General features: G+C 42.1%; 1 protein-coding gene across 1 annotated transcript; it reads right to left on the reverse strand.

Annotated features, from left to right (window-relative positions):
* Positions 1–201: 201 nt before the first annotated feature.
* LOC139415305 (4-galactosyl-N-acetylglucosaminide 3-alpha-L-fucosyltransferase 9-like) lies at positions 202–9212 on the reverse strand. The gene is made up of 2 exons (XM_071163338.1): positions 8805–9212; positions 202–2263 (listed from the first exon to the last, which is right to left on the reverse strand). The coding sequence occupies exon 2, from the start codon at positions 2253–2255 to the stop codon at positions 1158–1160; it is 1098 nt and encodes a 365-aa protein (XP_071019439.1). The 5' UTR covers positions 2256–2263; positions 8805–9212; the 3' UTR covers positions 202–1157.
* Between the last annotated feature and the right edge of the window lie 3314 nt (positions 9213–12526).

The following is a 12526-nucleotide window of genomic DNA, read 5'->3' on the forward strand; positions in this document are numbered from 1 at the left end:
TGACCTTGCATGCCTAGACCCCCATACATTAACTCCCTCCTCACAGACACATACGCACGCACGCAAACCGAGGTAAAAATTCCCGAATTTAAAATATAACATGTTTGGTATTGTTTTAATCACCAAACAATTTTCTGGTTAGAATTAAATGAACCCTGCATGTTTTAAATTCACAGCTCTGTTTATTAATGAAACAATTATTTGAAGCAACTAGGCCCCAATACAATACCTTGATCAGCAACTTTTACACCATGTCTGCACACAGACACTAGGACCCTCCTCACATCCGATATACTGTAATCAAAAAAGTGGGGTGTGATGTTTACATACAACATGCGGTAATGCCACGGCCACTCTGAACAATGGGTGTGATATTTACATCCTGGCGTGAAGTCAAACCTGGGTGTGATATTAAAGTCCTAGCCATTCAGAACAAGGGGTGTGATGTTTACATACTCTACATCATGTCGTAATTTCCCGGCCACTCAGAACAATGGGTGTGATGCTTACATACATCATGTCATAATTTCCCTGCCATTCAGAACAATGGGTGTGATGCTTACATACATCAGGTCGTAATGCCCCGGCGACTCAGAACAATGGGTGTGATATTCAAATCCTAGGCAGAAGTCCCGCCCCCCTCCCCAATCAACGAGGTGTGAAAGTTAGTTTGACAGAAGCTACCCTACAATAACTACTCTCATGGTGTTTGAAAATTGATGATGTCATCAGTTAGAAATGCTCTGTTTTCACGTTTGTAGAAACACTGGTATTGTGCTGGAGATCATTTTTTTAAATGTTGGAACTACCCTTTAATTATTTCAGCTCAAAATGTGTGAGTGTAAAGATATAAAACATACATACAGGTAGTAATTCAGACAATAAATAGTGCAGAGGTTAGTTGTTCGGTAGTTATAAAGATAAGAGCCTGAATGGTTCTGGATACTTAAATATAAATATGACACTAGTACAGTAAAACAACCAGGTACACTTATCTTACAAGTAGTGCAATAGGTCGTAAAGGCACTGTGTAAACGTTGCTAATGTGGGATGCTGGGTGTGACTAAATTCCACCCTGAGACATGATACTGTACACGGAGAGAAGAGGGTAATATAGTGGTAACAGCACATACACCGATGAGGATGTAAGTGACTGATTAACCAAAATGCCATTTGTAAACATCGTGAACAACCCTGTACTCCCAATGTTTGCCTATGTGGTCACAGGCATAGCAAATAGCTTGGATGAACTCTTGACTCAGTTGAACCAGATGTTGCTGAGCAGAGAAGTTTCTACGCCACTGAAAGTAGCGCAGATATGCCTCATCATCCTTGTCCAACTTGAGGAGGAATTCAGCCAGGGCTTTTGCATCGGGAAAGTCATTAATATGGATGAAGGAATCTCCTGGGACAAAGTCTTCATAGTTCTGTCTCGGTGGGCCCAATACTACTGGCACTGTTCCTGCTGCAAGTGGTCCGTTTAGCTTCTCTGTGATGTAGTCTTTGTGGACCGAGTTCTCAAAGGAGAGGTAGAACTTACAGCTGGAGAGTGTTGAGTAGTAGTCCTCATATTTCAAGAATCTAGCAAAGGCTGTGCCAAAGAGTTCCACCTTAATGTGTTTTACAAGTTCTCTGTAATATTTGTGCCTTACCCCTGTTCCAGTGGTAGGGTCATTGTTGCTCACAATCCAGCAAACTAATTTATCCTTCTTGGGCAGCACAAAGTCTTCACCCTGGCCTTTCCTTACGGTCAAGCGCCAACGAACAGGGATGTCTGCGTCTTCCCTATAACTCAAGGTCAAATTGAAAAGGTTATCTAGACCAGGTATCCTAATTGTATTTGTAGGTGATTCCACATGATACCAAATCCACTTCTGGAATGGTGGTCGAGGTGATGGAGGCAAGTTGGATAAATCGTGTTTGATGGATTTGTGAAAGATGAGCACACCATCTGCCTTGTTGTACAGAGACCTGTCATCTGTCAGGTGGCAGCCATCAATGTTGAAGAAAGTGGCACAATCGCTAAAATCAAACCTGCGGTTTTCAGGCCAGAACCACAACAGCATGATGGGCTTTTCTGGCTCTGGCTGCTTAGACAAGAACCTGTTCTCAGGTCGCTTTGAGTAATGAGGCTGGGGAGTACAGTCCAGAGCTGATTTGTAATACATAAAAAACAGTGTCACAAATCCTCCTAGACAGAGGATCCCTACCAGGAAGATACGCAAAGCTCCCGTAAGGAAAGTACTTGACAGCATTTTGGCTCCTGTGAAGAGAGGAAAAAACGCATTATTACATTATCATTCACACTCAAAGAAATTAAACCAAATGAAGATTTTTGTTTAACTGTTGTTAAATAGCATTTGTGTACAGAGAGAAAGTATGAGAAAAGAAGCAGGTGCAGATTAAACACTCTCTTTTAATTTGAGAGTAACCACAAATACAGTTGATGCAAATGGGAACATGAACAATGAGAATGGTTTAGTCAGATTAGATTCAAAAGGGACAACGAGGAAACGTGCCCATGTACCTGGCTACCTCAGGATTGTGCTGAAGTCAATAATAAAATGTCCTTTCATCTTATACCCCTTTGCTGTACTGATCCACTAGTCTCATTTGTCACAATGTCATCTGGTGAATGTTGAAATGTCTTATTCTTGACTAATATTGATTTTCGTTGACTTTTTCTAGTCTAAAAACACTTAATTATAGACGTATAGACTTTTACATGACCATTCAAAGCTGCACTCAATAAGGCACCAATAAGTGAAAGCCTGTAGCTGTCAAAGGAAAAGATAATGCCTTACCGGTGAACAGGTTGTCCTTGTCATGCTGTATTCAGACCTGCCGGGGATGTCATTCATTTACACTCCCTATGTGAGCTGTGCACCTGTGAAACATTTCTCTGGGTCTTTGGTACTCATCAGTTCAATAAAGCGATAAGAAACAGTGACGACGTCTTATAAACGAAGGGAGAGAACAAGTTCTTCTGGACACCCTTACGGCAGGATTAGAAAGCATGAAAGGGAAATAGAGGTTGGGCCTCTGTTGGGAGGGGTAGGCCAGATTGTGCCATGTCCCAATAAACAATAAAGGGGGAATAAAATCCTGTATCTTTTCCCTTACCAGCGAAAACATGCCTAAACATGTCATGGACATCATAAAGTTAGAACAACTAGGCTACAAAGACCTTTAATGAACCAAATAGTTGAAGGACACATATTCACTACAACAATTCATGAGAACAAAACATGTCAACCTTACCGTTCACCTCAACCAATAGAACAAGAAAAATGATATTTAGTGTCTAGGTGTGGTTTAGTCACTATCAATGTTGTGGTGCGTGTGTGGCGTTCCATGGGCAGTCATGATTCACATCCTTCCTCTTTGTTCCATTGTGCCAGTTAGAGAACTCCCATCTCTGTTGACATTTGACACTTTCTAAAGTGATGAATTCCCATATCCCCTTACGACCCGGATCCTGGAGTGTTTGGTACCCTGATCCACGGTATAAAGCATGTGTGAAACACAAGCAAACCCTGGCTGAAATTAATCCTGGACCTGCATGAGTAATGGGTCCAGGATTCAAGACCAGTCGCGTGGAACTTTTTTGCCCGTTGTAAACAAGCTAGCTCGCTAACGTCATGTAGAATGTGCCTCGTGCTGATCACATCCCAAATCAGTTCTTTTCGGGTTCTTTTGAAAGCAACATTTATTCTGTACAATTCTCACAAATGCTACAGGGAACTGAACCATGGAACCGAATTTCATAATGTGAAAACTCCATTAGCCTGTCTTAGTTCTAGGCAATTTTCCTGGTTGTTTTATGTGTCGGTATTAGATTTGAGTGACCTCGTGTATACATTGTGTCTTTCATTGTGATTGAATGTTTGGTGTATTAAAGGCGCAATCCATACCTTTTTCTCTACCTCGTGGCAATGAAACAAACTACAACTGTCCTGAAAAATGTACGCTAATAACTCACAGAAAAACTCAGGGCAACACTTTAGGGGGAAAAAACTCAACATATAGATTCCACCTTTATGAGCTAGAAATGCTGTTGTAGTGTGGAGTTTTTTCATCCATTTGTGTACATTTATTGTGAAACAAACTAACAGGAGCTATAGTATATACCCACCCACACAAAGAGGGCAACACTCTTTGGCCAAACACAATGGGAAAAGTATCAAATGTACAGTGAACAGAGAACCACTCTTGTTGACGGAAAAAAAAAATACAATTTCAAATCCTACGCATTTTGCCACGTCTTAAATTTGTGGCACCTGACCAAACGACTTAACAGTAGTAGCTTTGTTGATAGTGTTGTTAAGAAGGCAGAGCAGCACTTTATTACGGACATACTTCTCCCCAACTTAGGTACTGTTGTATCAATATGTTTTGACTATGACAGTTTACAATCCAGGGTTACTCCAAGCAGTTTAGTCATCTCAACTTGCTCAATTTCCACATTATTTATTACAAGATTCAGTTGAGGTTTAGGTTTTAGTGAATGATTTGTCCCAAATACACTGCCTTTAGATGTAGAAATATTTAGGGCTAACTTATTCCTTGCCACCCACTCTGAAACTAACTGCAGCTCTTTGTTAAGTGTTGCAGTCATTTCAGTCACTGTAGTGGCTGACGTGTATAGTGTTGAGTCATCTGCATACATAGACACTCAACTTTAGTAAAGATTGAAAAAAGCAAGGGGCCTAGACAGATACCCTGGGTAATTCCTGATTCAACCTGGATTATGTTTGAGAGGCTTCCATTAAAGAACACCCTCTGTGTTCTGTTAGACAAGTAACACTTTATCCACATTATACCAGGGGGTGTTAAGCCATAACGCAAGTTTTTCCAGCAGCAGACTATGATCGATAATGTCAAAATTTGCACTGAAGTCTAACAAGACCGCCCCCATCACTTTATCATCAGTTTCTATCAGCCAATCATCAGTCATTTGTGTAAGTGCTTTGCTTCTTGGCATTCTCTCAACCAGCTTCATGAGGAATGTTTTCCCAACAGTCTTGAAGGAGTTCCCACATATGCTCAAATCAAATCAAATTTTATTTGTCACATACACATGGTTAGCTGATGTTAATGCGAGTGTAGCGAAATGCTTGTGCTTCTAGTTCCGACAATGCAGTAATAACCAACAAGTAATCTAGCTAACAATTCCAAAACTACTACCTTATAGACACAAGTGTAAGGGGATAAAGAATATGTACATAAAGATATATGAATGAGTGATGGTACAGAGCGGCATAGGCAAGATACAATAGATGGCATTGAGTGCAGTATATACATATGAGATGAGTATGTAAACAAAGTGGCATAGTTAAAGTGGCTAGTGATACATGTATTACATAAAGATGCAGTAGATGATATAGAGTACAGTATATACATATACATATGAGATGAATAATGTAGGGTATGTAAACATTATATTAGGTAGCATTGTTTAAAGTGGCTAGTGATATATTTTACATCATTTCCCATCAATTCCCATTATTAAAGTGGCTGGAGTTGAGTCAGTGTGTTGGCAGCAGCCACTCAATGTTAGTGGTGGCTGTTTAACAGTCTGATGGCCTTGAGATAGAAGCTGTTTTTCAGTCTCTCGGTCCCAGCTTTGATGCACCTGTACTGACCTCGCCTTCTGGATGATAGCGGGGTGAACAGGCAGTGGCTCGGGTGGTTGTTGTCCTTGATGATCTTTATGGCCTTCCTGGGACATCGGGTGGTGTAGGTGTCCTGGAGGGCAGGTAGTTTGCCCCCGGTGATGCGTTGTGCAGACCTCACTACCCTCTGGAGAGCCTTACGGTTGTGGGCGGTGCAGTTGCCGTACCAGGCAGTGATACAGCCCGACAGGATGCTCTCGATTGTGCATCTGTAGAAGTTTGTGAGTGCTTTTGGTGACAAGCCAAATTTCTTCAGCCTCCTGAGGTTGAAGAGGCGCTGCTGCGCCTTCTTCACGATGCTGTCTGTGTGGGTGGACCAATTCAGTTTGTCTGTGATGTGTACGCCGAGGAACTTAAAACTTACTACCCTCTCCACTACTGCTGAGCACTTGTTGGCTGCTTGTCCTTCACTCTGCAGTCCAATTCATCCCAAACCATCTCAATTGGATTGAGGTTGGGTGTCCGTGGAGACAAGGTCATCTGATGCAGCACTCCATCACTCTCGTTCTTGGTCAAATAGCCCTTACACAGCCTGGAGGTGTGTTTTGGGTCATTGTCCTGTTGAAAAACAAATGATAGTCCCACTAAGCGCAAACCAGATGGGATGGCGTATCGCTGCAGAATGCTGTGGTAGCCATACTGGTTAAGAGTGCCTTGAATTCTAAATAAATCACAGACCGTCACCAGCAAAGCACCCCCACACTTCCTCCTCCATGCTTCACGGTTGGAACCACACATGGAGATCATCCGTTCACCTCCTCTGCGTCTCACAAAGACACGGCAGTTGGAACCATTACTCGTGTTTCTTGGCGCAAGCAAGTCTCTTCTTATTATTTGTGTCCTTTAGTGGTGTTTTGTTTTTGCAGCAATTCGACCATGAAGGCCTGATTCACGAAGTCTCCCCTGAACAGTTGATGTTGAGATGTGTCTGTTACCTGAACAATGTGCATTTATTTGGGCTGCAATCTGAGGTGCAGTTAACTCTAATGAACTTATCCTCTGCAGCAGAAGTAACCTTTCCTGTGGCGGTCCTCATGAGAGCCAGTTTCATCAAAGCACTTGATGGTTTTTGCGACTGCACTTGAAGAAACTTTCAAAGTTCTTTAAATGTTCCGGATTGACTGACCTTCATGTCTTAAAGTAATGATGGGCTGTCATTTCTCTTTGCATATTTGAGCTGTTCTTGCCATAATATGGTCTTTTACCAGATAGGGCTAACTTCTGTATACCACCCTTACATTGTCACAACACAACTGATTGTCTCAAACGCGTTGAGAAGGAAAGAAATTCCACAAATTAACAAGGCACACCTGTTAATTGAAAAGCATTACAATCTAAAATATATTTTGGTTTGTTTAACACTTTTTTTGGTTACTACATGATGTTATTTCATAGTTTGTCTTTACTATTATTCTACAATGTAGAAAATAGTAAAAATATAGAAAAACCCTTGAATGAGTAGGTGTGTTCAAACTTTTGACTGGTACTGTATATACATACAGTGCATTTGGAAAGTATTCAGACCCCTTGACTTTTTAGACATTTTGTTACGTTAAAGTCTTGTTCGAAAATGGATTCAATTGCTTTTTTTCCCCTCATTAATCTACACACAATAACCCATAATGACAAAGCAAAAACAGTTTTTTAGAAATGTTTGCATATGTATAAATAAAATTACTGAAATATCACATTTACATAAGTATTCAGACCCTTTACTCAGTACTTTGTTGAAGCACCTTTGGCAGCGATTACAGCCTTGAATCTTCTTGGGTATGACGCTACAAGCTTGGCACACTTGTATTTGGGGAGTTTCCCCCATTCCTTGCAGATCCTCTCAAGCTCTGTCAGGCTGGATGGGCAGCGTCACTGCACAGCTGTTTTCACATCTCTCCAGAGATGTTAGATCAGGTTCAAATCCGGGCTCTGGCTGGGCCTCAAGGACATTCAGAGAAGCAACTCCTGCATTTCATGGCTGTGTCCTTAGGGTCATTGCCCTGTTGGAAGGTGAACCTTTCTGAGCGCTCTGGAGCAGGTTTTAATTAAGGAACTCTCTGTATTTTGCTCCGTTCATCTTTCCCTCGTTCCTGATTAGTCTCCCAGTCCCTACTGCTGAAAAACATCCCCACAGCATTATGCCACCACCATGCTTCATCGTAGGGATGGTGCCAGGTTTCCTCCAGACGTGAGTTCAATCTTGGTTTCATCAGATTAATCTTGTTTCTCATGATGTGAGAGTTGTTTAGGTGCCTTTAGGTGCCTTTTAAAAAACTCAAAGCAGGCTGTCATGTGCCTTTTACTGAGGAGTAGCTTCCATCTGCCCACTCTACCATAAAAGCTTGATTGGTGGAGTGTGGCAGAGATGGTTGTCCCTCGAGAAGGTTCTCCCATCTCTACGTAGGAACTCTGGAGTCTTGATGGTTCATAACTTCTGTGTTCTTGGGGACCTTCAATGCTGCAGAACTTTTTTGGTACCCTTCCCCAGATATGTGCCTCGACACAATTACTTCGACCTCATGGCTTGGTTTGTACTCTGACATGCACTGTCAACTGTGGGACCTTATATAGACAGGTGTGTGCTTTCCAAATCATGTCCAATCAATTGAATTTACCACAGATGGACTCGAATCAAGTTGTAGAAACATCTCAAGGATGATCAATGGAAACAGGATGCACCTGAGCTCAATTTTGAGTCTCATAGCAAAGGCTCTAAATTCTTACGTAAATAAAAAGTCACTTTCCGAATGCAGTGTATGTATATGTGATGGGACGTATAGACGATATATGCGTAGAATATGTACTATATCTGAATAATAGTATATGTACAGCAATAGTTAAATAGGAAATGCCTTGACTAGAATACAGTTTATACTGTACATATGAAGTGGGTAAAACTGTTTGTAAACATGATTCAAGTGATCAGTGTTCCATGACTATGTACAGTACACAGGGCAGCTGCCTCCAATGTGCATGGTAGAGTAACCTGGGGGTAGCTGACTAGTAACAGTGACTAAAGTTCAGGCCAGGGTACTGGGTGGAGGCCGGCTAGTGGTAACTATTTAAGTCTTATGGCCTTGAGATAGAAGCTGTTTTTCAGTCTCTTTGTCCCAGCTTTGATGCACCTGTACTGACCTCACCCTCTGGATGATAGCGGGATGAACAGGCCGTTGCTCGGGAGGCTGAGGTCCTTGATGATCTTCTTGGCCTTCCTGTGACACCGGCTGCTGTAGATGTCCTGGAGGGCAGGCAGTGGTGATGCGTTGGCATGTTGCCTTTGTGTTTACTGTGTCGTAATGTGTGATCATTGAGATCCTAGTTGATGACTTAAGTATTCTAATCCACAATTATGCGTGTGATACTCTTCATGTAGCATATGTCAGTATTTATACAGTCCTTCCTTTGTTCATATTATTGTTTCTCTACTTGTGCTACAAGTTATTGATTTGTGTGCTCATTATCCCTGTTTTCAGTCCATTACAGAACCGCCACCATTTCCACTATCTTTCCCACTACATTTGTATGGCCATGATGTAAATAAAGTGCCCTGTGTTGCCTATTATTCTTCCCTCTGACCTTTCGAGGTGTGCCAGTGGGTCACCGATTAGCCCAATAGGAGAGTCTCTCTTAAACCGAACACATGACGTTGAGATACTCCAAATTATTGTTTAGAATGTGTGGACATGAACACAACATGCTTTCTCAGTCGTTCTGCAGAAAAAAATATGATAGACAGCTGTTGGGATTTTTGGGTTCAGCTTAGGCTGCTCCATCGCGTGAAAAAGAAAATGAGAGCCGCAAACTCTAGGAGCTCAGATGCAGTCATTTAATAACCTAATAACCAACGTTTCAACAGACAAGTTGTTCTATCATGTAACAGGTAAATCTGCATGGTCTTCCCCGGTAGACCTTGGTATTAATCTCTTAATTTGGATTGGATCAGAACCAGGGATCAACAGTGCCTTCATATAGTCTATATCCTTGGTCATGTTTCTAGGCTGCTCACCCAACAAATGATTACAACATAAACAATAGACACATTAGGAATACGTTTTTTGTTCCGTTTCTCAATGCCTCCTCTTTTGAAAAACAATACCTCACTCAGTGCATACCCCGGTGCACATGATTCGGACCCACAATGCATTATGTATCCGTTTTTTTGTTGTCAGTTAAGACGCAGATGACTCTTTAACAAAACTCCTCATACAGAGTAAGGATGGTTTTGATGACAAAATGCATATTAAAAGAAGCACACTGATAAAGCAAGTACAAGATCTCACCACAGTATAGAGAGAACCATGTTCCCAGTCTAGCCATAGGACACTTAACACTCATATTCAATGTCTGTGAGACCCAGCGCCATTTAAACGGATCAGTTTAACGTAAGTCCATCAAAGAGCAGGTAGAGTTCGTCATATGACATCAGTCCTTCAGTCACACGCAATGACCAGCCCACACTGTCAATCTTTACTGCATGTCAAGGCTATAAGTTAAACTAGACATCAATGCTAAAGAGCGATAAAGTGAGACACGGATATAAGGGAAGAAGCCATGCGTCTTGTTCCATCTATTCATATTCTCCTTCACCGGAGCACACGAGCGCAGGGCTTGTTGTGCAGGGTGAGCTGGTGGGAGCTGTACCCAGAAAGGGTGATGCCCATGGCCCCTAATAGGAAGGCAATGTGGGGGGTCATGATTTCCCCGGGCCCGCTCCTCTCCAACCAATCCATGTTATGCTTTGTCTGAGTCTGAAACACACATACACACCCACACTAAACCAGTCACCTAATAGAGCTTCTTATCTCCCGTCAGAATTGAAATGTTTAAGAAAATAAGTTAGTGAATTTATGTCATTAAAATGAACTCAATATTTTTTTTTTTTATCTATATGTGGAATGTAAAAAATGGCTTACATGGTTACATGTACTTAAGCATGAATGAGAATGGGTAGTATGGTTTAGGGCACTCACCTTCAGGTATTTGATGTACCCTGGGGATAGCCTGGGCAGCTGGAAAAACAAATTTGCCCTCTTCATGGTTGCGCTTAGAAAAGAAAGTTATCAGCTAAGTTTCCTGGGCTTTCAGTCTGTTCTCACACACACACAACTCCACTCAGTTCTCCTATCTTTCTACTGTGATGCAAACCCTTATCCTGTATATAAAGGCTCTCTCCATAATAATTTAATCTCCTACGTGGTTTGGCCTGTCCTAGTGATAAGAGGCTTGGACGCAGGGCCAGCAGGCTGCTCCAATCCTAAATTCATGGCATAGACACGCACACACCTGGTCAAACAAGCAAATGCACAGTTATAGTAATGCCAAGAAATTAATTAATTCTAGTACTAAAGAGTAATTATTTGTACTTTTGCTAAATACAGTGATAAGCATTAAGACCGAGAGAGAGAGAGATACGATGATTGTGTCATTAAAGTTGTTATGCTACATGAGCAACATGCCAAGAAATCAAGACTTATGTCTCATCGGTTAATGTAATGCAGAGCTGCACAAAAATAGTGTACATTGAAAGAGTGTGTGTGTGTGTGTGTGTGTGTGTGTGTGTGTGTGTGTGTGTGTGTGTGTGTGTGTGTGTGTGTGTATATGTGTGTGTTTAGCAAGGAGCTTATCTCCAGCCATTTGTCTGAGCTGGATCAGATAGGATAATAGGATCAGCAGCTGCATAACAGGTCTTTCTACAGAGGGGAAGCCTTAATCAGTACTTACTGACAGGTCAAGCTTGTTAGAGTTTTTATTATTGGATGATGATTTGCATGACATTTTCGATACAAATCCCGGTATTTGTATGGTATTTGTTTTCATGAGCAATCCATGTGAGATCGCCTTGCAGTGCTGCCTAGTGTATGTTCATTGTACTGTATGTGTGTGCTCTTATGTTTGTTTTGTGTATGAAAATGGTATAGGCAAAAAAGTATGTTATTGAGACCAATACACCATGGACTGACTGACTGTGTGACTATCTCTCTGAGGGTAGGCTGGTTTTGAGAGGGGGGAGCGTGGACCTTGTCCTCTCACTCAGTCTTGGCAGCCCGTTGAGACGGCATCATGGGGAATATCTAGCTCGTTAAAGAGCTAGTGTGCAGCACCTGTTTGTTTGTAAAGTTCCAGAGATGTGGGCGGAACATGCTGATTAGCAGCCTGTTCTCAGCCTCCCGCGGTTCTGTGTGTCATCATTCCCTCATATTCTCCATTGAACCCAAATGTTTCTGCAGAATCTTATCTTCATCAAGCACCCACCATCCCAGTCACAAAGTATTGTATAGAGACGCCTCTTACTACTGGCTTCACCTTACTTCACCAGTGGATCTGAATAATAAACAATGTCAACATTTCCTGGCTACTGCATTAGGGAAGGTATCCCTGAGAGACAAACATGTTGGTATTAAAGTTCACCCTGTCCTCATCTCTCTCTCTCCTACAGACATATGTTTGTATATACGCACTGTCACACACACACACACACACACAAACACACACACACACACACACACACACACACACACACACACACACACACACACACACACACACACACACACACACACACACACACACACACACACACACACACACACACACACACACACACACACCTCTCCACACCACAAACATACAGTATAGTATCCCTATTCCCTCTCTTCACTCGTCTCTGCTCCTCTGTCTTCCTCATACGCACTCAGTTAGCTGCATTTTTATTGCCGTTTGCAAAATATGGTCCCTGCAGGCTCACAGTGGGGAAGTGATTGGAGTGCTAGATCTCTGCCGGGGACACATTTTAACATGGGGAGACGCCACACCTCAACATGGCATCATCCCACACAGCCAGTGCAACCGCCAACCAG

The sequence above is a fragment of the Oncorhynchus clarkii genome, chromosome 8 (genome assembly GCF_045791955.1).
Source record: "Oncorhynchus clarkii lewisi isolate Uvic-CL-2024 chromosome 8, UVic_Ocla_1.0, whole genome shotgun sequence".
In the NCBI taxonomy this organism is placed as follows: domain Eukaryota; kingdom Metazoa; phylum Chordata; class Actinopteri; order Salmoniformes; family Salmonidae; genus Oncorhynchus; species Oncorhynchus clarkii.

What these genes read in the sequence shown, in the direction of transcription:
- LOC139415305 (XM_071163338.1), bottom strand. Translation starts at nt 2,255, where the DNA reads ATGCTGTCAAGTACTTTCCTTACGGGAGCTTTGCGTATCTTCCTGGTA.